We start from the raw sequence: 26,334 nt of genomic DNA, 5'->3' as shown, positions 1-26,334 counted from the left end.
CTTACCCTATCCAAGTGTCAAGCCTTTTAAGAACTGAGACCTGGTCACCTAGTGGTCCTGAGCACTGAAGGTGCTGTGTAGAGGCTGTTAAACACACTTTTGTTTTCTTACCAGTCCTAAGGGTCACATGGCGTTGTTCCCTTGTGCCTGTCTCTGCCCAGATCTCCCCTTTTTATAAGGATACAAGTCATATGATTAGGGCCCCCATGACCTCATATTACCTGATTACCCTATTTTCAAACAAAGTCACATTCTAAATTATGGAGGTTTAGGATTTTTAGTGTCTGAATTTGGGGGGACACAACTTAACCTATATCAGGTTGGCTGCTGGACAGACTATAAATAGGCCTCATAGATGTTGCCTGGGAGACCCTCCCCAGTAGTGCTAAACCAGAATTTTCATTTTTTGCCAGATACCTAGGTGACTCCAATGTACATGAAGTATGAGAAGCATTTGTCTCCACAGCTTTCTAGGAAGGATTGTGGTAGCATGAATCAAGATTCCCAGAGTGATCATAATTTTTGAGTTTCACAGGATACAAGCATATCCTAAGAAATCATTTAATATATGAATACAAACAATGCATACAACAATGTTTATTCCAGCTTATTCTACTTGGTTATAAAACACTGCTATGCATAGGCATTACTTTCTACTACTTTTAGTTGAAAATTGTTTTAATTCAGGTGAAATAGATATTCTTGTGTGAAATGATCTCTGAGTCCTAAACTGGCTTATAAACAAATTTCTGGAATAATACTTATTGGTAAATTTAGTAATTATAGCAAATGAATCCTTAGACTAAAGGATTAATCAAGGAAAAATTATAATCATGTTTATTGCAATAATGGTGCAATGATTATATAAGAAATGATGTGTCCATTTTGGAGAGGATATTAAATTATTTAGGGGTTAAATGGCATGATGACTCTGACTGCTGTTTATATTTGGAAATGTTCACCATCCACAGTTCAAAAATGCAATCACAAAGTATTTAAGAATTAATTCTCTCAGGTGTTCTCATGATTGACATATCTCCTTGTCAGTTATTTTGGTCACAGACTATTTTAGCAGTCTGTTTAATTGTTTCTTAGTTTATAATAAAATTGTGTTTATCTTCCCTGAGTGTTATTATTGCTATATAATGACCTTCTTTAACAGAAAGACAAGGTGGCTTAAAAGGCACAAGCCAGAGGAGATCCTTGCTGTGAGGGTCAAGGTCATAATTCATACATATTAATTTGGCTTCATGTCATTTACCTTTCAGGTTAAAGTTTCCATGGGATTGCTGCACCTCTGGCACAGGTTTCATTTTTGGCACTTTGATTTTTATAGTGAAAGCCATGTTCTCTTTGCAAAACAAGGCCTGTCATTTCTAGATGGGACCTCTATAAGTCTTGGCAAGACAGGCCTCCGAAGTAAATAAAAGGAAAATTGGCTAGAGAGGCAGGAACAATGCAAGTTTAGGGTTAGTCTCTTCAAGATCCTGTCTCAAAATAAAAAATGAAAATAACTGGGGATGTACCTGAATGGTAAAGCGTCCCTGGGTCCAATCCCCAGTACAAAAAAAAAAAAAAAAAAAAGACTTTCTTTTCAAAATATTCAGAGGATATAAGTTAAAGCTCTATCAATTTACACTTCATGAGAAGTACTAGTTGGACTATACATCTTAAGAAAATCCTTACTTCAAAGTATGCATCAATATAAACAAAATTTCAGATATAACCCTGCCTTTGAGTTTCATTCTCTTCCTAAAATCTCTATTAGCAGGTGATTTATCAAAAGCACAGATAGAGACAGATGTGGTGGTGCATGCCTGTAATCCCAGCAATTTGGGAGACTGAGGCAGGAGGATCGAAAGTTCAAGGCCAGCCTCAGCAACTTAGCAAGGCCCTAAGCAACTTAGTGAGACCCTGCCTCAAAATAAAAAAATAAATAAAAAGGGCTGGAGATGTGGAGATGTGGTTAAGCACCCCTGGGTTTAATCCCCAGTAACAGGGTGGAGTTGGGGGACCACCCAGATAGGACATACCGTATCAGGTGTTGAGAACCGATCCTAAACTCCTAAGCAATTCATCTAACAACTCCCTCTTGGCTTTATTTCTTACCACTCCCTTCCTGTCTATTTCTCCCCTGGTCATAGTGAATTACTGAGTAGCTACCTCCCAAAAGAGCATCCTCAGAAGTAGCCACAAAAAACACTTCCTACACCTGCACAGGTCCTCCCTCCAGCCCACCTCAGGCTGACCCAGCCACCCTTGGCTGGTAAATGGCTATTGATCCCAACAACCCTCCCAGATTTCAGATTTTCCTGGAGGGCTTTCCCAGTACCCCTCCCTGCACTGTCAACCACATTTTACAAACTTCCCTGGTCTCCATCCTGATAAAACCTAAATAATTAAAATGAACTTGATTATTTTTAGAGATAATTTAAAATCCAATGCTGTTTTCTTTATTGAATTTTTTACCCTTCATTCTCCACCTCTGAAGACACACTCACTGTCCTGTTCTTTCATTGCCAGTACCTCTCAGCTCCACAGGGATTTGGAGGGTGCCTGGTATGTTGTTGCAGAATAAGGTATGGTGTGAGCAATAGTAACAAGAATCTTGGCTCCAAACCCACACAAGTAAAATGACAAGAACTCCATTCCAAGTCTTTGTCCCTGGCAGGATTCAGGGTGCTTTGTGCACTTTCTCAGATGTTCCTACAGTCCATCTGTCCTTGGCCTCGCATTTCTGATTTCTTCTTCTCTGTGCGTGAGTGGTTCCTCCTGATTAGGTGGGTTGCATCCAAGGTGACTATGGAGCTAGTTTCTGCCACACTGGCAGCTCTCCATTATTCTGGGACCTTGCCCTGGTCATCCTGAGAGGCAGTTGCTGCTCTCCCTGCTTCCCAGCAGTGAAAGTTTTTATCATGATCCAAAAATTAAGCCTTCCCATTTCTGTCTTCACCTTAGTTATTGCACCAGTTTTATTTAACTGGCTTCCATCTCGTCTTGAGTTCTTGTTTGAAGAATTGGGCTGAATTCAGCAGCTGCCTGGAACAATAATACAAACTGCACCCAGGATGTTGGACTTAAATTTGCCCTTCTGTGCCTACGGCCAAGCAAGGTCTTTGGGTTGATCTTGAGCACCACTGATTCTCTTCCTAAATAGACTCAATTTCCCAGAGCCCCGTGAATAACCTATGGCTGAAGGTACCCTCCATCTTCTGCATTCCTCCTTGCTTCTACCTTCATGAGCTCTTGTGTCTCTGTATTCTGTCTTTCAGGAGTTTTTATTGTGTTCTTGCTGTAGTTTGAATGTCCCCTGGAACTCATGTGCTGGAAACTGGATCCCCAAGTCATGTTAATTGTATTTGGAGGCAGGACCTTTGGAAGCTGATTAGGTTGTATGGGCTTTTCCCTCATAAATGGATTGATCTATTTGTGGATTCATGGATTAATGAGTTATTGACAGAGTGAGTGCATCTGTGATAAAAGCCAGTGTGGTGTTTCTCATGAGCCCTCTCACCAGCTGATGCCTTATGCCATCTCAAGTCTCTGTATTGCCTCTCCACCAGCAAAAAGGCCCTTGCCAGATTCAGATTTGACCTTGGACTTCCCAGCCTCCAGAACTGTGAGTTAAACATATCTCTATTCTTTATCAATTACCCAATCTGTGGTATTCAGTTATAGCAGCAGAACATGACTAAGACTCTTCTTTGGAGAGAAGCCCCTAGGGGACCCCAGGATTTACATTATGTCCTGGGTTCAGCAGTGGGCAGGCAGACTTGCTCCTACCCAAGTCTGAATCTCCAGCATGGTAACACAGCCATGATCAATTCCAGAGGTGCAGAGAAGTCAGGTCTGGCTAATGAATGTTTCACTTTCTTAAGCCCATGACTCACATTCAATAAATATGTGCTAAGTTGGTGAATGAATGAATGAATGGTGGATGCCCATGTGGAGAGTATAATGAATACACTCTAGCAAAGAAGTGGCAGGCAGATTCAGTAAAGGTGTGCTTCTGAAGGTGAGAGATGGCAGTGAGTGTGCCAAGAGGGGAGTGAGGCGGTAGGAACTAGGAAAGAAATACCTTTCCCAGGTGGAGGCCATATGTGCACTGGGAAGAGAGTTGAATAAATATATTTAAAGGAATGAGAATTCCTGAGAAATTGTCCAATTTTATCCACAGAGAACAAATCCCCAAAATAACAACATAGATTTACATATGTGAACAATGTGCCAGTTCTTGTTCTAAACCCTATATATATATGTCTTAATCTGTTTTCTGTTGCTATAGCAAAATGCCTGAGATCAGGTAATTTATAAAGTGTAGAAGCTTATTTGGCTCACAGTTCTGGAGACTGAGAAGTCCAACAGCATAGTGGTGTCCTCATCTCAGTATCTGGTCAGGACTTTCTAGCTGCATCATAAAAGGCAGAAGGTATCACTGACAAGACAGAGCAAGAATGCTAGCTGATGTCTCTCTTCCTCTCTGTATAAAGCCACTAAGCCATTGTGGGGTCCCCCCATCATCTCATTCTAATCACCTCCCAAAGTTCCCACCTCCAGATACCATCAACATGAATTTGGGGTTAAGTTTCCAATAAATGAACGTCTGGGGGACACATTCACCGCATAGCCACACATTAACTCATTTAATTTTCACAATTTTCTGTTGTTATTTCCTCCAGAAAAATTGAATCACTTGCCCCGGATCACACAGCCCAGTGGTGGGCTGGAATTTGAACCTGTGTAGTCTATTCTTAACCAGAGTTCAGGTATTTGAAACCCTAGGCTCACAGTTAGGAAATACACTGCCTGAATTCTGGGGCTGATGTACAATTCAAATACGGCAGGTAGAGGTTTTTCCTGTGCTATTAAAAATCTGCTACTAAGGCTATGTGAGATGTGTGTGCATGTGTGTGCATACACGTGCATGCTTGCCTAAGAATACACACAGAAGTTTGTATATATATATTTGTTTTTGAGAGACAGAGAGACAGAGAGAGAGAGAGAGAGAATTTTTAATATTTATTTTTTAGTTTTTGGCGGACACACCATCTTTGTTTGTATGTGGTGCTGAGGATTGAACCCGGGCCGCACGCATGCCAGGCGAGCGCGCTACCGCTTGAGCCACATACCCAGCCCCATTGTATATATTTTTGTATGTGTGTTTTTTTCTTGACATATTTTTTCAGGCCAGAGTTCTGTTTGATATTCTGATTTAACTTGAAATAATTTAATTTAAATTTAACTTTCACACCTGTGTGCACTAATAGTGCATCTTTTTCTTACTTTCCAGGATTTGTCTTCTCGAGTGGCCCGTGACCCAAACCTGGTAAGAACAATTTCACTTCCTTCCTCCTCTTCCCTCTTCCTTTTCCCTTGGGTGAATCCTGCCTACGCTATAAGTCTGATAGCTCTTCGCTTTTCTCAACGTCAAAATACCCCTCTGTCAGGCCTCCTTTGGCAACACCTTCCCTTTGGAAGCTAGGCCTTTTCTCACAGTAATTTAAGCCCAAACATGAATTTTATTGCTCTATAGTATGACCACTAAGTGTTCTGTTATTTTGGCCAACTCATTTGTAGGCAAACTTAGGAGTGATTTTATTTTGGAAATAATTATAAATTATAAATTAGTCACTTCACAGTGTCAGACCTCAGAGCCTTATATTTAAAGATATTTTATAGTAGACTAGGGTTGTGGCTCAATGGTAGAGTGCTTGCCTAGCACACATGAGGCACTGGGTTCAATTCTCAGCACCACATAAAAAATAAAGATATTGTGCTCATCAACAACTGAAAAAAAATTTAAAACATTTTTTTAAAAGATATTTTATATTGATAAAACCCAGGAGTGCTTGGGGGAGGGGATTTTGTTTTTTACTGGATGAATATAAGCTTAGGGTTTAATATATTTTAGTATATATATATACATACAGGTACATAAATATGACATGCTGTCAGCCCTCTGTATCTGCTGGGTCTGTATCCAGAGATTCAACCAACTGAGGATCAAAAAAAATTTTTTTAAATGTGTTCTAAATGTGTACAGCAACGCCCCGCCTTGGCCTTTTTCCTTAAACAATACAGTATAGCACTTATTTCCATAGAATTCACATTGTGTTTGGTATTATAAGTGTATCAGAAGATGTGTCTAGGTTTTATGCAAATTATACCATTTTATATAAGGGACTTGAGCATCAGAGGATTTTGGTGCCCCATGGGGTCCTGGAACCGATCCCCCAGAGATACTGAGGGCTGATTGTGTTTGTTCCCAATTATGGATTAAATTGTATTACCAACCACTTTCACAGTTGTAGGTTAAAGTGTCTTTTCTGATGGTCAGAGAGAAGTATTGTAAAAGATCATATTTTCCATCTCAGTATTGTTTATATCCATGATTTACCTGTTGGGTAAGGAGGGTCATTTAGGTAATGAATGAAATATTCTTTTCTTTAAATTCCTTTCTCTACAACTAAAGTTTATAAAGAGCTTTAACTGAGCTAGACAATACAAAATTTAGGAAATTCAACTTGAGATTTTATTTAGGCTTCAGAAACCCGAAGAGGCCGCTCCATTAATAGTCATGTCATGTCAGTCACAGCATAATGGTAGGGCAATTTGCTTGCTTGTTTGAAATTCAAGCAGAAGGTTATTCATAAATTTGGTGAACCATTGGCCTTACCTGACATTGACATGCATTTGCCATTTTCTATTGACCTGAAATAAGGATGCTATTTTTCTTATATTTTGCTTAATTGGTGCATTTTTAAAAATCAACCCTTTGTATTTATGAAAAAAAAACTTAATATTATGGCATTTGGATACCAAAGTTTTGAATATTATGTAAATGGATTGTTTCTATATATCTTCATGATCATTTGGCATACACGCAGATGAAAAGAAAGTTGACCTAGTCTGTTTAAAAACATTTTGATAATTGAGGCTGTAGGAGAATCCTGAGACATACCTGAGTGGATTTCAATATTATTAAAATTTGGGTTCTATTTGGGGATTTCTAAAGAAGAATGTGCCCCTAAGTTACATGATTTTTATTTCTAAGTGAGAAACTGTGTATTTTATAAAATATTGTATAATCATTGCAAATTTTGATAGCTGTAGAGCTAGTTACAATTTGTATATGCTTTTGGTGGTTTTGTTTGTAAGCTCATAATTAAAATATCAATTATCTAATCATATATTTATGTATATTATAATAAATTTTTAATGTCACATGCCCTATGGTTATCAACTTTTCTTAAAGAACGTGTTACCACTGGATTCCTCTTTCCCCCCTCTTGTGAATACTTTATACTTAGTGTATTATTATTGAAGTGCTTCTCCAAGAACAGATTTTTAAAATAAGACTATGGTGGATAATCTTGTAAAACTGTTCCAAAAATAATGTTGTTTGGACCTAATTGCTGTAATCCAGGTTTTTAGAGATTTCTTACAGCAATGGGAATCCAAAGGAATCAGCCACGTGTAGGTAAAGCTTCTAGTATTAACTAGGTCACATTACTAACCGACCACAGGTATCCATTTCATGGTTGCCCAATGGAAGCAATGAGGTCTGATGGAGTTAGGGTCCCCAACCCTTTCTCCCTGCAGTCCTTCTTTGTTTTTGTCCAGAAGGAGTTCTTTGTCCCTGACAGAATCTAGAAATTTAAGCCCTCACTGTGTGATATGCAGACTTCAGTTTCATTTCTTAGAAAGTCTACCTTGGAGGGTGGAGAACATGACCTCTTGCAGACAAATTTTCTCTGTTGATGTGAAACCTACCAAACACAGGTGTAGTAACTTGAGGGATTGGGACCTCCTTGAGATCTGTACTTTGGGGTTTTTAAAAAAATTATTCTAATTTGTTGTATATGACAGCAGAATGCATTACAATTCACATTACACATATAGAGCACAATTTTTCATATCTCTGGTGTATACAAAGTATATTCACATCATTTGTGTCTTCATACATGTACTTAGGGTAATGATGTCCATCTCATTCCACTGTCTTTCCAACCCAATGCCCCCTCCCTCCCTCCCACCCCTTTACCCTATCTAGAGTTCGTCTAATCTTTCCATGCTCCTCTCTCCCAACACCACTATGAATCAATCTCCTTACATCAGAGAAAACATTTGGCATTTTTTGGGGGGGGTATTGGCTAACTTTACTTAGCATTATATTCTCCATTTACCTGCAAATGCCATGATTTAATTCTCTTTTATTGCTGAGTAATATTCCATTGTGTATATATACCACATTTTCTTTATCCATTCATCTACTAAAGGGCATCTAGTTTGGTTTCACAGTTTAGCTGTTGTGAATTGTGCTGCAATAAACATTGATGTGGCCATGTCCCTGTAGTAAGTTCTTTTTAAGTCCTTTGGGTATAGACCGAGGAGTGGGATAGCTGGGTCAAATGGTGGTTCCATTCCAAGATTTCCAAGGAATCTCCATACTGCTTTCCATATTGGCCGCACCATTTTGCAGTCACACCAGCAACGTATGAGTGTGCCTTTTTCCCCACATCCTGGCCAACACTTATTGTTGTTTGTATTCTTAATAGCTGCCATTCTGACTGGAGTGAGATGAAATCTTAGAGTAGTTTTGATTTGCATTTCTCTAATTGTTAGAGATATTGAACATTTTTTCATATATTTGTTGATTGATTGTATATCACCTTCTGAGAAGTATCTGTTCAGTTCCTTGGCCCATTTATTGATTGGGTTATTTGGTTTTTTGGTGTTTAGTTTTTTGAGTTCTTTATATACCCTAGGGCTCTATCTGATGGGTGAGGAGTAAAAATTTGCTCCCAAGCTGTAGGCTCTCTATTCACCTAATAGATTGTTTCTTTCTTTCTTTTTTATTTATATATGACAGGAGAATGCATTACAATTCTTATTACACATATAGAACACAATTTTTCATATCTCTGGTTGTATACATAGTATATTCACACCAATTTGTGTCTTTATACTGTACTTTGGATAATAATGATCATCACATTCCACCATCATTAATAACCCCATGCCCCCTCCCTTCCCCTCCCACCCCTGTCCTGTTCTAGAGTTTGTCTATTCCTCCAATGCTCCCTCTCCCTATCCCACTATAAATCAGCCTCCTTATATCAAAGAAAACATTCGGCATTTGTTTTTTTGGGATTGGCTAACTTCACTTAGCATTATCCTCTCTAACTCCATTCGTTTACCTCAAATGCCATGATTTACCTGCAAATGCCACGTTGCTGAATAATATACAGATTGTTTCTTTTGCTAAGAAAAAATTTTTAGTTTGAGTCCATCCCATTTATTGATTCTTGATTTTAATTCTTGTGCCACAGGAGTCTTATTAAGGAAGTTGGGGCCTAATCTCACATGATGGAGATTAGGGCCTATATTTTCTTCTATCATTATTATTATTATTTTTTTAGTTTTTGCAAAATTTTATTTATTTATTTATTTTTTATTGTTGGTTGTTCAAAACATTACATAGTTCTTGATATATCATCTTTCACACTTTGCTTCAAGTGGGTTATGAACTCCCATTTTTAGCCCATATACAGATTGCAGAATCACATCAATTACACATCCATTGATTTACATATTGCCATACTAGTGTCTGTTGTGTTCTGCTACCTTTCCTATCCTCTACTATCCCCCCTCCCCTCCCCTCCCCTCCCCTCTTCTCTCTCTACCCCCTCTACTGACCTTCATTTCTCCCCCTTGTATTATTTTTCCCTTTCCCCTCATTTCCTCTTGTATGTTCTTTTGTATAACCCTGAGGGTCTCCTTCCATTTCCATGCAATTTCCCTTTTCTCTCCCTTTCCCTCCCACCTCTCATCTCTGTTTAATGTTAATCTTCTTCTCATGCTCTTCGTCCCTACTCTGTTCTTAGTTACTCTCCTTATATCAAAGAAGACATTTGGCATTTGTTTTTTAGGGATTGGCTAGCTTCACTTAGCATAATCTGCTCTAGTGCCATCCATTTCCCTGCAAATTCTATGATTTTGTCATTTTTTAATGCAGAGTAATACTCCATTGTGTATAAATGCCACATTTTTTTAATCCATTCGTCTATTGAAGGGCATCTGGGTTGGTTCCACAGTCTTGCTATTGTGAATTGAGCTGCTATGAACATCGATGTAGCAGTGTCCCTATAGCATGCTCTTTTTAGGTCTTTAGGGAATAGACCAAGAAGGGGAATAGCTGGGTCAAATGGTGGCTCCATTCCCAGCTTTCCAAGAAATCTCCATACTGCTTTCCAAATTGGCTGCACCAATTTGCAGTCCCACCAGCAATGTACAAGTGTACCCTTTTCCCCACATCCTCGACAGCACTTGTTGTTGTTTGACTTCCTAATGGCTGCCAATCTTACTGGAGTGAGATGGTATCTTAGGGTGGTTTTGATTTGCATTTCTCTGACTGCTAGAGATGGTGAGCATTTTATCATGTACTTGTTGATTGATTGTATGTCCTCCTCTGAGAAGTGTCTGTTCAGGTCCTTGGCCCATTTGTTGATTGGGTTGTTTGTTATCTTATTGTCTAATTTTTGGAGTTCTTTGTATACTCTGGATATTAGGGCTCTATCTGAAGTGTGAGGAGTAAAGATTTGTTCCCAGGATGTAGGCTCTCTATTTACCTCTCTTATTGTTTCTTTAGCTGAGAAAAAACTTTTTAGTTTGAGTAAGTCCCATTTGTTGATTCTAGTTATTAACTTTTGTGCTATGGGTGTCCTATTGAGGAATTTGGAGCCTGACCCCACAGTATGTAGATCGTAGCCAACTTTTTCTTCTATCAGACGGCGTGTCTCTGATTTGATATCAAGCTCCTTGATCCATTTTGAATTAACTTTTGTGCATGGCGAGAGGGATTCAGTTTCATTTTGTTGCATATGGATTTCCAGTTTTCCCAGCACCATTTGTTGAAGATGCTATCCTTCCTCCATTGCATGCTTTTAGCCCCTTTATCAAATATAAGGTAGTTGTAGTTTTGTGGATTGGTTTCTGTGTCCTCTATTCTGTACCATTGGTCCCCCCGCCTGTTTTGGTACCAGTACCATGCTGTTTTTGTTACTATTGCTCTGTAGTATAGTTTGAAGTCTGGTATCGCTATACCGCCTGATTCACACTTCCTGCTTAGCATTGTTTTTGCTATTCTGGGTCTTTTGTTTTTCCATATGAATTTCATGATTGCTTTCTCTATTTCTACAAGAAATGCCGTTGGGATTTTGATTGGCATTGCATTAAACCTATAGAGAACTTTTGGTAATATCGCCATTTTGATGATGTTAGTTCTGCCTATCCATGAACAGGGTATATTTTTCCATCTTCTAAGATCTTCTTCTATTTCTCTCTTTAGGGTTCTGTAGTTTTCATTGTATAAGTCTTTCACCTCTTTTGTTAGGTTGATTCCCAAGTATTTTATTTTTTTTTGAAGATATTTTGAATGGAGTGGTTGTCCTCATTTCCATTTCAGAGGATTTGTTGCTGATATACAGGAATGCCTTTGATTTATGCGTGTTGATTTTATATCCTGCCACTTTGCTGAATTCATTTATTAGCTCTAATAGTTTCTTTGTAGAGCCTTTTGGGTCTGCTAGGTATAGAATCATATCATCTGCAAATAGTGATAATTTAAGTTCTTCTTTTCCTATTTTTATGCCTTTAATTTCTTTCGTCTGTCTAATTGCTCTGGCCAGCGTTTCGAGAACTATGTTGAACAGAAGTGGTGAAAGAGGGCATCCCTGTCTTGTTCCAGATTTTAGAGGGAATGCCTTCAATTTTTCTCCATTCAGAATGATGCTAGCCTGAGGCTTAGCATAGATTGCTTTTACAATATTGAGGTATGTTCCTGTTATCCCTAGTTTTTCTAGAGTTTTGAACATAAAGGGATGCTGTACTTTGTCAAATGCTTTTTCCGCATCTATCGAGATGATCATATGGTTCTTATTTTTAAGTCTATTGATGTGGTGAATAACATTTATTGATTTCCGTATATTGAACCAGCCTTGCATCCCAGGGATGAATCCTACTTGATCATGGTGTACAATTTTTTTGATATGTTTTTGTATCCGATTTGCCAGAATTTTATTGAGGATTTTTGCATCTAGGTTCATTAGAGATATTGGTCTGAAGTTTTCTTTCTTTGAAGTGTCTTTGTCTGGTTTAGGTATCAGTTTGATGTTGGCCTCGTAGAATGAATTTGAAAGTTCTCCCTCTTTTTCTATTTCCTGAAGTAGCTTGAAAAGTATTGGTATTAGTTCCTCTTTAAAGGTTTTGTAAAATTCTGCTGTATACCCATCCGGTCCTGGGCTTTTCTTAGTTGGTAGTCTTTTGATGGTTTCTTTATTTCCTCAATTGATATTGGTCTGTTTAGGTTGTCTATATCCTCCTGACTCAATCTGGGCAGATCATATGACTTAAGAAATTTATCTATGCCTTCACTATCTTCTAATTTATTGGAGTATAAGGATTCAAAATAATTTTTGATTATCTTCTGTATTTCTGAAGTGTCTGTTGTGATATTGCCTTTTTCATCCCGTATGCTAGTAATTTGAGTTCTCTCTCTTCTTCTCTTCGCTAGCATCGCTAAGGGTCTGTCGATTTTATTTATTTTTTCAAAGAACCAACTTTTAGTTTTGTCAATTTTTTCAATTGTTTCTTTTGTTTCGATTTCATTAATTTCAGCTCTGATTTTAATTATTTCTTGCCTTCTACTTCTTTTGCTGTTGTTTTGCTCTTCTTTTTCAAGGATTTTGAGATGAAGTATGAGATCATTTATTTGTTGGTTTTTTCTTTTTTTAAGGAATGAACTCCAAGCAATGAATTTTCCTCTTAGAACTGCTTTCAATGTGTCCCATAGATTCCGATATGTTGTGTCTGTGTTTTCATTTATCTCTAAGAATTTTTTAATTTCCTCCTTGATGTCTTCTATAACCCATTGATCATTCAGTAACCTATTGTTCATACTCCAAGTGATGTATGCTTTTTCCTTCCTTCTTTTATCGTTGATTTTCAGTTTCATTCCATTATGATCAGATAGGATGCATGGTATTATCTCTACTCCTTTGTATTGTCTAAGAGTTGCCCTGTGACATAATATATGATCTATTTTTGAGAAGGATCCATGTGCTACTGAGAAAAAAGTGTAACTGCTTGATGTTGGGTGGTATATTCTATATATGTCAATTAAGTCTAGGTTATTAATTGTGTTATTGAGTTCTATAGTTTCCTTATTCAACTTTTGTTTGGAAGATCTGTCCAGTGGTGATAGAGGTGTGTTGAAGTCTCCCATGATTATTGTATGGTGGTCTATTAGACTCTTGAACTTGAGAAGAGTTTGTTTGATGAACATAGCTGCACCATTGTTTGGGGCATATATATTTATGATTGTTATGTCTTGTTGGTGTATGGTTCCCTTAAGCAGTATGTAGTGTCCCTCTTTATCCCTTTTGATTAACTTTGGCTTGAAATCTATTTTATTTGATATGAGTATGGACACTCCTGCTTGTTTCCGAAGTCCATATGAGTGATATGATTTTTCCCAACCTTTCACCTTCAGCCTATGTATGTCTTTTCCTATCAATTGCATCTCCTGTAGGCAGCATATTGTTGGGTCTTGTTTTGTGATCCATTCTACTAGCCTGTGTCTCTTAATTGGTGAGTTTAAGCCATTAACATTTAGGGTTATTATTGAGATATGGGTTGTTGTTCCAGCCATATTTGTTTATTTATGTTACTAAACATGGTTTGTTTTCCTCTTTGATTATTCCCCCCCCTTTACTGTCCTACCTCCCACTGTTGGTTTTCATTGTTATTTTCCATTTCCTCTTCCTGTAATGTTTTGCCGAGGATGTTTGGAAGAGATGGTTTTCTAGCTGCATATTCTTTTAACTTTTGTTTGTCGTGGAAGGTTTTAATTTCATCTTCCATCCTGAAGCTTAATTTCGCTGGATACACAATTCTTGGTTGGAACACATTTTCTTTCAGTGTTTGAAATATGTTATTCCAGGATCTTCTAGCTTTCAGAGTCTGTGTTGAAAGATCAGCTGTTATCCTGATTGGCTTACCCCTAAATGTAATCTGCTTCCTTTCTCTTGTAGCTTTTAAAATTCTCTCCTTATTCTGTATGTTGGGCATCTTCATTATAATGTGTCTAGGTGTGGATCTCTTATAATTTTGCACATTCGGCGTCCTGTAGGCTTCTAGAATTTGGGATTCTGTCTCATTCTTCAAGTCTGGGAAGTTTTCTCGTATTATTTCATTGAATAAATTGCTCATTCCTTTGGTATGGAGTTCTATACCTTCCTGTATCCCAATGACTCTATTTTCTTCTATTAAACGCAGGGTCTCTGGTTTTATTCCTAAGTCCTTGATCCATTTTGAGTTGAGTTTTGTGCATGGTGAGAGATAGAGGCTTAATTTCATTTTGTTGCATATGGATTTCCAGTTTTCCCAGCACCATTTGTTGAAGAGGCTATCTTTTCTCCAAGGTATGTTTTGGGAACCTTTGTCTAATATAAGATAACTGTAATTATGTGGGTTAGTCTCTGTGTCCTCTATTCTGTACCATTGGTCTATAGGTCTGTTTTGGTGCCAATACCATGCTGATTTTGTTACTCTTGCTCTGTAGTGTAGTTTAAGGTCTTGTATAGTAATGCCACCTGCTTCACTCTTCTTGCTAAGGATTGATTTAGCTATTCTAGGTCTCTTATTTTTCCAGATCAGTTTCATGACTGCTTTTTCTATTTATATGAGGAATATAATTGGAATTTTGATTGGAATTGTATTAAATCTGTATAATGCTTTTGGTAGTATGGTCATTTTGACAATATTAATTCTGCCTATCCAAGAACAAGGGACATTTTTCCATCTTCTAAAGTCTTCTTTAATTTCTTTCTTTAGCATTCTGTAGTTTTGTTGTAGAGGTCTTTCACCTCTTTTGTTAGGTTGATTCCCAAGTATTTTTTTCTTTTTTGAGGCTATTGTAAATAGGGTGGTATTCCTTGTTTCCCTTTCAGAGGATTTATCACTAAAATACTGAATTGCCTTTGATTTATGGGTATTGATTTTGTATCCTGCTACTTTGCTGAATTCATTTACTAGTTCTAGAAGTTTTCTGGTGGAATTTTTGGGTCTTTTAGCTATAGAATCATATCGTTGGAAAATAGTGCTAATTTGAATTTTTCTTTTCCTATCGGTATCCCTTTAATTTCTTTCATCTGTCTAATTGCTCTGGCCAATGTTAAAAGAACTATGTTAAATAGAAGTGGTGAAAGAGGGCATCCCTGTCTTGTTCCAGTTTTTAGAGGAATGCTTTGAATTTTTCTCCATTTAGAATGATGTTGGTTTGGGACTTAGCATAGATAGCTTTTACAATTTTGAAATATGTTCCTGATATCCTTAGTTTTTCTAGTGTTTTGAACATGAAGGAGTGCTGTATTTTGTTGAATGCTTTTTTCTGCATCTATTGAGATGATCATATGATTCTTATTAAGTCTATTGATATGATGAATTCCATTTATTGATTTCCGTATGCTGAACTAACCTTGCACCCTGGGATGAACACTACTTGATCATGGTGAACTATCTTTTTGATATGTTTTTGTATTCAATTTGCCAGAATTTTATTGAGAATTTTTGCATCTATGTTCTTTAGAGATATTGCTGAAGTTTTCTTTCTTTGATGTGTCTTTGCCTGGTTTTGGGATCAGGGTGATATTGGCCTCATAAAATGAGTTTGGAAGTGCTCCCTCTTTTTTTTTATTTCCTGAAATAAATTGAAGAGTATTGGTATTAGTTATGTTTTAAAGGTCTTGTAGAACTCAGCTGTGAATCCATCTGGTCCCAGGCTTGGTTGGTAAGCTTCTGATGGCGTCTTCTATTTCATTGCTTGAAATCGATTTATTTAAATTGTGTATATCATCCTGATTCAATTTGGGCAAATCATATGACTCTAGAAATTTGTCAATACCTTTGATATTTTCTATTTATTCGAGTACAAGTTTTCAAAATAATTTCTAATTATCTTCTGTATTTCTATAGTGTCTGTTGTGATATTTCCTTTTTCATTATGTACATTAGTAATTTGAGTTTTCTCTCTCCTTCTTTTCATTAGCATGGCTAAGGGCCTGTCAGTTTTATTTATGTTTTCAAAGAACCAACTTTTTGTTTTGTCCATTTTTTCAATTTTTTCTTTTGTTTCAATTTCATTGATTTCAGCTCTGATTTTAATTATTCCCTGTCTTCTACTGCTTTGGGGGTTGATTTATTCTTTTTTTTTCCTAGAGTTTTGAGATGAATATTGAGTCATTTATTTGTTGACGTTTTCTTCTTTTAAGGAATGAATTCCATGGAATGAACTTTCCTCTTAGTACTGCCTTCATAGTGTCCCAGAAATTTCAATACATTGTATCTGTGTTCTCATTCACCTCTAAGAATTTTTTAATCTCCTCCTTGATGTCTTCTGCAACCTATTGTTCATTCAGTAGCATATTATTTAGTCTCCAGTTGTTGGAGTAGCTTTTATTTTTCATTTTATCTTTGATTTCTAATTTCATTCTATTATGATCTGATAGAATGCAGGGCAGTATCTCTATTTTTTAATATTTTCTAAGAGTTGCTTTGTGGCAAAATATATGGTCTGTTTTAGAGAAGGATCCATGTGCTGCTGAGAAGAAAGTGTATTTGTTCATTGAAGGATGAAATATTCTATATATGTCAGGTAAGTCTAAGTTATTGATTGTATTATTAAGTTCTATAATTTCTTTGTTTAGCTTTTGTTTGGATGATCCATTTAGTAGTGAAAGAGGTGTGTTAAAGTCAACCAGAAATATTATGTTGTGGTCTATTTGACTCTTGAACTTGAGAAGAATTTGATGAACGTAGACACTTCATTATTTGGGGCATATCAATTTATTATTGTTATGTCTTTTGATGAATGGTTCCTTTAAGCAGTATGAAATATCCTTCTAAATCCCTTTTGATTAACTTTGACTTGAAGTCTACACTATTTGATATGAGGATGGAAACCCCTGCTTGCTTCTGCAGTTCACGCATGGTATGATTTTCCCCAACCTTTCACCTTCAGTCTGTGTATATCTTTTCCTATGAGATGAGTCTCTTGGAGGCAGTATATTATTGGGTCTTTTTAAAAATCCAATCTGCCAGTCTATATCTTTTGATTGGTGAGTTTAGGCCATTAACATTCAGGGTTATTATTGAGAGATGATTTGTATTCCCAGCCATATTTGTTATTGAACTTGACTTGGATTCTCCTCTGATTAGATTTTCCTTTAGTATAATCTCTCCCTCTGCTGATTTTCATCATTGTTTTTAATTTCCTCCTCTTGGAAATGCTGAGGATGTTCTGTAGTAGCTTTCTAGTAGTAAATTCTTTTAACTTTTGTTTATCATGGAAGGTTTTTATTTCATCATGAAATCTAAAGCTTAGTTTTGCTGGATATAAGATTCTTGGTTGGCACCCATTTTCTTTCAGTGCTTGATATGTTTTTCCAGGATATTCTGCCTTTCAGGATCTGGGTTGAAAAATCTGCACATAATCTAATTGGTTTCCCCCTATATGTAATGTGATTTTTTTCTGTCATGGCTTTTAATATTCTCTCCTTATTCTGTATGTTAGGCCTTTTCATTATAATGTGCCTTCATGTGGATCTGTTGTGATTTGGTACATTTGGTGTCCTATAAGCCTCCTGAATTTGGTTTTCCAATTCATTCTTCACATTTGGAAAATTTCTCTGATATAATTTCATTGAATAGATTGCTCATTCCTTTGGTATGGACCTCTATGCCTTCCTCTATCCCAATAACTCTTACATTTGGTCTTTTTATGCTATCCCATATCTCTTAAACGTTCTGCTCATGGTTTCTTACCATTTTCACTGTGTGGCTTACATTCTTTTCAAGATTATACATTTTGTCTTCGTTGTCTGAGGTCCTGTCTTCCAAGTGGTCTAATCTGTTGGTGATTCTTTCAATTGAACTTTTTATTTGGTTTGTTGTTTCTTTCATTTCAAGGATTTGTTTTTTTTAAGAACCTCTATCTCCTTATTGAAGTAATCTTCTACTTCCTATATTTGTTTACGTAGCTCTTTGTCAAAATGATCTTTTGCTGCCTATATTTGCTCTCTTATATCATCCTTTAATTTGCAGAACATTTAAATTATGTAATCCTGAAATCCTTCTCTATTATTTCTTCTGCTGTGCTGGTCATGAATTCTAATAATGTGGTATCTTGATTTGTTTGGGGCACTTTCTTCCCTTGTCTTTTTATATTGCTTGTGTGTCTTCCCTTCTAGCACTGTGGATCTGAGGAGTTACTGTTTTTACCCTGTATACTTATAGTGCTCCTGTAGGGATTCAATACCTGTCCTTTGAGGTAAAGGTCAATGTTAACAGATCCCAATATAAACAATATATACCCTATTAAGACATTTAAGACATTTTCAGTTTGGTCACAATGTACAGAAACGGCGAATTCAACTATTATCTATAATATACTCAGTAGGTTTGTAAAAGGGTTTATAGTTTCTGATGGTGGACAAAGAAGTGGATGATACACTGAGGAGGTAGGAGGTGAGGATATAGAGTTGTTATATCTTAGGAAGTATAAAAGGGAAATCTAAAGAGGAAGATTAGTAGCAGGAGAAGGGAGAGGAAGTAATTTTGGGTAGACAAGTAAGTGGGAAGACAGTAGAGTACATAAAACAAACACATATGTATATTAAGAAAAATAAAAGTGTTAAAATAGTAGAAATTGGTGGGGAAAAAAAAGAATATACAACACAACTGTGATATACTATTCAGATGTCCTAGTCCTCAAAATCCTAATTCATGCAAAGTTCTTGGTTTCACATATGTTGGGGATGTGAGCGCAGGAGAATAAAGAGGAAGAGGGAAAAAAATTTTTTTTGAAGGAAGAAACAGGTATTGTTTTGGTTGGAGATCAGTATCTTTCCTGCTTCCCTTCTCATCCAATAGGTGGGGTTGTCTGTTGTTAGCTGGTAACTCTGCCCTCAGGATGGTGAAAGTAACCAGGGTGTCACTGTGCTGGGGTAGAGGCTGCTGGAGAGATGGGGGAGTTAGAAACTGGGTACCTGGCCAGCCTGAGTTCCAAACTGGGACTTGCCCTCACTGAAGATGGTGATGAAGGTGACCCAAGATGGAGACACCTGCTTTCAGCAGTGGGGTGTCTGGTCGGGTGTTGGGGAGCCAGGCAATGGTGTTAGATGATGATCAGAGTCTGTGTGAAGTTCTCGGGTGCAGGCAAGCTACTGCAGAGTCCCAAGGTGGGACTTGGGAGAGCCCCATGTTGGTAGCTGGGGGTCTATACAGGAGTGGTGGCCGGAGTTCCTGGGAAGCTGCTGGGTGTCCTGCGTGGGAGCAACATCAATGATTTCTACTTGGTTGGGTGGCTGAAAGTTCTGCACAGGTGCTGATGCCGATGGTCCTGCTCAGGTACCCAGTAGTCCTGAGTGGGCAGGTAGTTGGAAGACCCACTCTGACGCTGAGGCCTAGATTCCTGGGCAGGCAGGTGACTGTGACCTGCGCGGGAGCAAGAATAACGCTCGCAGAGAAGCAGTGATTCTCACTACTTGAGTCCTAGGTCACGGAGCGACACAGAATGCTGCCTCCCTCTGGCCTGCCATGTTGGATCTCCTGTGCTTTGAGGTTTTCATGTTTTGGTATTTCCTTGTTTTCAACTGTTCCACTTCAAGCTTTTGAACATCTGATTCTCTGGTTTTAGTACTTGGACTTTTAACTAATTTGTAATTGACATTGCTCCTAAAAATGCAAAAATATGCTAGTGCTGTATTTTGTTACTGAATTCTCAGATTCATTCACTCCCATATACTGAGAAAGTATATGAATTTCTGAAAATTATTTTTGCTTTTTAACCTTAATTAAATACTTTATTAACACTTAAACAAATTTTATCAATAAAAACAGATTTACAGTCATAGAAGATGGAAACCATTGACCTAAATTTTCAAATAACTGCTTATGTTTATTCTTGGCATGAAGATAAGATCATTATGATAAATAAAATTTGCCAGTAAGTGGTAACTGACTTGAAAATCTCAAAACTTAAGTTTATTGAGAACCACTTCAAATTTCAGTTCTAAAAATAAATGGAAAATAAAAATAAATTGAAATTTTGACGTGTAACACTCAGGGCCCACAAACTCTGTTTCCCTTGGGGACCACAAGAGGGAGCTGTTGAACCTTAAATATATTTGAATTTCAACACTGTCTTGGGGTAAACTGTTCAAATAGTCTGGCCTATAAAATTTAACTAGCATTGTAATGAGGATTGGTCTAGTTTTCATTCCTAGTAAAGCAAAAGTTATGCATATAATTAAAACGCTAAAGTTAAATACAACGAATACTTTTGAATGCGTATTATTTATAAGGTGTTTTACTCCTAACGGGGATACAGAGATAATTTGAGTGACTCATAATCATGTGTGCATGTCTATACCTTTGCATTACAAAGGAGAATGTAATATATAAGAACCATAAAAGGGAAACAAAATATGTGAAGTTTCCAAAGAGGTGGCACTGGAAATTGCAGGAGGGAACAAGAGGCATTTAAGAAGGCTGGAGGAGTTTTGGTAGTCCCACAAATGAAAAGGAGGAAATATATTAAGTGGCAGCACAGGGTAACTTAAAAAAAAAAAAAAATGGAGAACTCTGAATCATCTGGTTTGCTTGAAGCAGAGGTTGCCTAAAGGAATTACAAGACTTTCAGGCAGAAAGGTAGATCCGGCTGTGTTGTGATTGTGCATAAATGCCTGGAGGATTTCCTGTTCCCTAATTGTGTTAAATGTCAAAATCTAGCCGAAGGAATTCTTAACCTGCAATGCAGAAGTGTTAGTGGGAAGTAGATCCTCTCCTACCTATGATTTCCTTCATGACCTCTGATAAGTAGGGCCCCAAGCCCAAAAAACATCCTGCTATAGTTTGGCTCCAGAATGTCCCCCAAAGGCTTAGATGTTAAATTCTTGGTCCTCAACGGGAGATCTGAGATAACGGCATGTGCTTTCAAAGGGGATAGTTTCTTCCCACCCACTCCCGCCCCCCACTTCCCAACTACCACAAGGTGACCAGCATGAGAAAGCTACTATCACAAGGTGATGCATCCCCACAGGCCCAAAAGCAACAGGGCCAACTGGCATGGACTAAACTATTTAAACCTGTGAGCCAAAATAAGCTTTTCTTCTTTTTTAAGTTGATTATCTCAGGAGTTTTGTTACAGTAAGGAAGACTGACAAACACACATCCTAATACTGCTTAAAGGTCAGGGGGCTCAACTGAGATAAAATGCTATAGTATGCTCTGTTTATTGAGGGCTATTCACCAAATATCTACAGAAGTCACAGTATTTACAGGTTCTTAGAAAAATTTAATGTTTCCTATAATTCCTGGACTTCATAAAAGCTTTTGCAAAATTTTCAAAGATATTTGAAAGCCATCTTCTTTTTATTTTCTTAAGATAGAAATAACTTCAGGCATGGGGTATACAGTGATAGAATGCTTGGCTAACATGTGCAAGGCCCTGAGTTGGATCTCTAGCACTGAAAAAATAATAATTAAAATAAAAAAGAAGTGACTAATACTTGGAATACTGAGGATAGCTTTAATTTTTTTTTTTAATAATTTTGTTCCATGGGCACAGTTTCAGCTTTGCAAGATGAAAAACTCTGGAGATTGATTGCACAACAATGTGAATATAATTAACATGACTGAACTGTTCATTTGAAAATGGTTAAGAAGATCAATTTTATGTTATGGGTTTTTCACCACAATTTTTAAAATTAAAGATTATTTTTTAAAGTGAAAACAAAACAGAAACTATCTCTAGGAAATGGAGTGAATTTAACTCATGTTTTCAGCAGTTCATGCAAACAGCTCAGCCTTGCAGGTCATTCCGTTTTCATTGAAGAAACAAGTTTTCCTGGAATTAAATTTACACAAAATTTACAACATAAGATCTGGATGACATGCTGGACAATAACTTCAACTGTTGTTTTTAAAAAACACGGAGATTATTCCCATACTTGGATTCTCTTCAAAGCCACAGACATTATGGCAAAACTCAGTAAATTCATTTCTCTGGAGAATAAGGATAACACAATACTGACATTTTGATTTTTTTATTGTCTCATTTAAAGAGAAAATTGGGGTTTCATGGTGCAGTAAACAAAATAATGGTCCCCATAAAGGTGTCCTTATTCCCTGGAACCTATTAACATGTTACTTAATATAGACTGAGTATCAGACAAACAAAGTGTCTATTTTTCTCTCTGTAGTCCAGTTTGGTTCTGGAGCTTTCTACTTGGAGATAGCATCAGAACCCACAAGTGAAGAGATCTATCCGGTCCTTAGGATTACCTCACCTTTAGATGCCAGTCACGAGCCTCAGGTTGTTTTATTTATGATTCTATTCCACTGGCTATAAATCAGGGTCCTTACAACCCCTTCTTGAGATGAATTTGTTTGAGTGGTTAAGAGAACTCATACAGGAGAAGAGATGCCTAGGGGAGGGAAGTGGGGAGGACGTGGGGTGGCCTTCTCTGGGTGCCCCACCATATGTTCAACTACTCAGAAGGTCTCTGAACACTGTCCTTTTGGATTTTTCTGGGGACTCCATTGCATAGTCACAATTGCTAATGGACCAAGTGGGAAAACCTAGTAAGGCCTGTCTAGATTTTTCTTGGCCTGACTGGGCACATTCCTTCCTCCAGGTCTGACGCAGAACCCCTCTGAGAGTGAGGAAGGTCCTATGACCTATTGTAAGACAAGGTAAACCAGATAATTTCTTTATGGACCTGGTAAAGACAGAGGACGACTGAAGTTTCTATGACCAACCTGGAAGAGAGACATTCTAGTTTCTGTGAACTACTTGGGAAGGGATTTATGAACCTGGATCTGTGAGGGAAAAAAGCAAAAAACAAAAAATTCATCATCGTATCACATATGGCAGAGAATTAAAGTTGCATACATTCCTTTCTGTAGTAATAAAGACTACGGAGGCTTCTGGCTGAAAATAAGGCATCATTAAGTGGGGCATGGTGGTGCACACCTGTAATCCTAGCAGCTTGGGAGGCAGAGGCTGGAGGATCAAAAGTTCAAAGCCAGCCTCAGCAATTTAGCGAGGCCCTAAGCAACTCAGTCAGACCCTGTCTCTAAGTAAAATATATAAAAGAGCTGGAGATGTGGCCCAGGGGTAAAGCACCCCTGGGTTCAATTCCTGGTACAAGAAAAATAATAATAATAATAAGGCATTAAAGGGCTAAGGGGTCTGGCTCAGTTGTAGTATGTGTGCTTAGTAGGCACACGACCCTGGGCTCCATCCCCCAAAGAATTATAAACTAAAGCAATAGAGTCCCAGGAACATGGGGAAATCCATGAGCAGAATACATTCAAAATAACTTCATACATGGGGGTTATTAAATTTGTCCTGAAATGTAACCAAATTTTTATATATACCTAAATGTACTCACTGCATCCGGGTGGCCCTGCCCTTGTGGCTCCCATAGTTCACGTCCTGGTTTTCATTCCAGCGATTCAGTTTGGTTGACTAACAAGGTCTCAGACTTAATTTTTGTTTTCTAGGTCACTCAGACTGGGAATACTGGGGCATTTGATATAGTCCTGGCCAGGGAATGTTTGACTCATTTGTTTGACTCGGTTCGGGTGGACTGGAAAGGTTTGCGTAATATTATACTTTTATTGGAGAGAAAGGGGGAAAAATCAGTTTTTTTCTAGACACATAACACATCCATTTAGCTTTTTAAAATATGTTTTTAAGTTTGTCAGCACCCAGTCCTTCAATATTAGGAAAGAACTGGAAGTCCCTGGGACCGGCAGGGTTTGGCTGACGTCATTTGAGAGCAAGACCACTCGCCTGACCTTCATACTCTGCACGAAAACCTCAAATTGAATAAAACTACTCAGAATATAGAATTTCAAAAAAATCTAATGAAAGTGAAAGCCAAAAGCAACTGAGCTGAAAGAATAAAAATTAAAAATAAAAGAGTAGTCAGGATGAGGAGGAAGTGAAGCTGTGTTTGGGGTGTTGCTTAGCATGATGACAAAGAAAGCCACCTCTGTCCTGGCTGCCTGTTCACACATCACAAGGCAGGCAAGTGCTAGCAGTCGGCCTGTGTGACAACCTTCGAAGGCAGTGTCAGGGGAAGAGAGTAAAAGGGAAGTCTGGAGACCCTGGTAACTGCCTGGCTATAATATCGGCCCCTTTGCTTTTCTCACTTATTAGGAAAAGTCTTCACTAAACAGAAAGGAAGAAGGCAATGGGAAGATTGCTATAGCAAGTCCTTATTTATGGAGGAGAGGACCATTTGTCTCCATTGAGTTCACTCCACACTGCTCCTTTCCACATTGTGGGTACACTTTCAACCCTTGATGAGGAGCCATAGGCGGTGGCTTCCCCCACCCACAGAAAAATTCCTCTGAGGAATCACGAGCCCATCGACATTTAGCAGCTGTTTAAAAGATGATTTAGGCTCCCAGAATAATGCTGGAAACTCTTGGAATTATGGTCTTGGGCAACAAGGAAACTTAAAGTTGGGAAAAATCAACAACAAAATCTAAGTTTCAAACCTAAGCAAACGTTCGTTCCAAAGCCCCTACTAATCTGTTCCTTAGCAGTTACTGCCGAGTGGAGGAACAGAATGGGAAAAGAAGGCTGTGTGCAGTTCCTTCTTCTTTGGATCAAATATGCATTGTCCCTCAATCTCCTTGAGAGAGTTTGTTTTATTTATAATTTTAATCCACTGGCTACAAATCAGCAAAGAGAGCAAGATCTCAGGATGCTCAAGTCCCTTATATAAAATAATGCAGTATTTGCACAGAAACTACACACATTCTCCCAAATACTTTATCTTTAGGTTACTCATAATATCTATTACAATATAAATATTATGTAAATAGTTGTTATTCTGTATTGTATAGGGAATGATGACAAAGCAAACCTCTATACATACTTAGTACCAACACAATTTTTTAAAGCATTTTTCATCAATATTTGGTGGGATCCGAAGATGTGGAACTGGTGGGTATGGAGAAACAATTGTAATGGAGGAGACCAAGTTCTCCATTGAATTGGTTGAGTCCAATCATTTAATACTAACTGCTCACTTTAGAGTTTAAAGAACTCATTGTTGGGGCTGGGGATGTGGCTCAAGTGGTAGCGCGCTCGCTTGGCATGCGTGCAGCCCAGGTTAGATCCTTAGCACCACATACAAACAAAGATGTTGTGTCCGCCGAAAACTAAATAAATATTAAAATTCTCTCTCTCTTAAAAAAAAAAAAAAGAAACCTTATTGTTGGTTAATATTAAATGGGAACTTCCAGGGCTGGGAGTGTGGCTCAGTGTGGAGCACTCACCTAGCACATGCAAGGCCCTGAGTTCAATCCACCACATAAAAATAAATAAAGGTATTGTGTCCAGCTACAACTAAAAAATAAATATAAAAAATGGGAACTTCCATCTGTTTCCTAACATGGAAGTACTTGATACAGTTACATGAGTTAAATACCTTAAAAAATTAAATTGATATTTTATGCTTTCTCAACAGGTTTTGATAAAGTGATTTAGAGAGGTATTATACTTCTCCATAAATTCAAGCAATATCTCCCAAATGATACATTTTTTCTATCACTGCATAATAAACCAGACAACATGTAATGATTGAAAGCAACTGTATTATTATTCCTCATGGTTTTGTGTATTTGTTGCATCCTCCTGGGAAGTTCTGGTCTTGTGATGTCCTCTGGGGCCATAGTCATCTGCAAGCTCACTGGGCTGAACCAACCGTGATGGTCCACTTGTATACTTGTCACTTGGTGCAGCTCAGCCAGGAGTTGACCACAGGACCTACACATGACCCTCATGTGGCATGGGACCTTCACAGCATGGCAGCTGGAGCTGTTTTATGATTTGGATATGAGGTGTCCCCCCAAAGTGCCTGTGTTAATGCAGGAATGTTTGGAGATGAAATGAATGGATTATGGGAGCTGTAACTTAATCCATCTTAGTTTGAATGGGCTGGCTGGGAGACAACTGTAGGCAGGTGGGGCATGGGTGGTCACTGGGGGCATGCCCTGGAAGGGTGCATCTTCCCTGCTCCCCTTCCCCCCATCCCTCACTGCTACTTGCTGCCATGAGGAGAGCAGCTTTCCTCTGCTGGGTCCATCTTCATGATCTGCTGCCTTATCTTGGGCCCAAGCAATGGAGTCAGCCATCTATGGACTGAGATCTCTGAAACCACATTGCTCTTCTCAGGTGTTTTGGTCACAGCA

The 26,334-nt window shown here is 38.0% G+C and overlaps 1 protein-coding gene across 2 annotated transcripts in view; it reads left to right on the top strand.

Moving 5' to 3' along the window:
- Spata13 (spermatogenesis associated 13) overlaps positions 1-26,334 on the top strand; it is a 351,797-nt gene that overhangs the window by 25,758 nt on the left and 299,705 nt on the right. For both annotated transcript variants that reach the window (XM_058580755.1, XM_046447959.2), the window contains exon 2: positions 5,291-5,326. In XM_058580755.1, coding sequence (XP_058436738.1) covers positions 5,291-5,326 — 36 coding nt within the window. The remainder of the gene's footprint in view (positions 1-5,290; positions 5,327-26,334) is intronic.

This window comes from Marmota monax, unplaced genomic scaffold (genome assembly GCF_021218885.2).
Source record: "Marmota monax isolate L192 unplaced genomic scaffold, Marmota_monax_Labrador192_F-V1.1 WCK01_AAM20220418_F8-fsc00043, whole genome shotgun sequence".
NCBI lineage: Eukaryota > Metazoa > Chordata > Mammalia > Rodentia > Sciuridae > Marmota > Marmota monax.
Note: the sequence above shows the minus strand (reverse complement) of the source record. Positions and strands in the feature narration are given on the sequence as shown.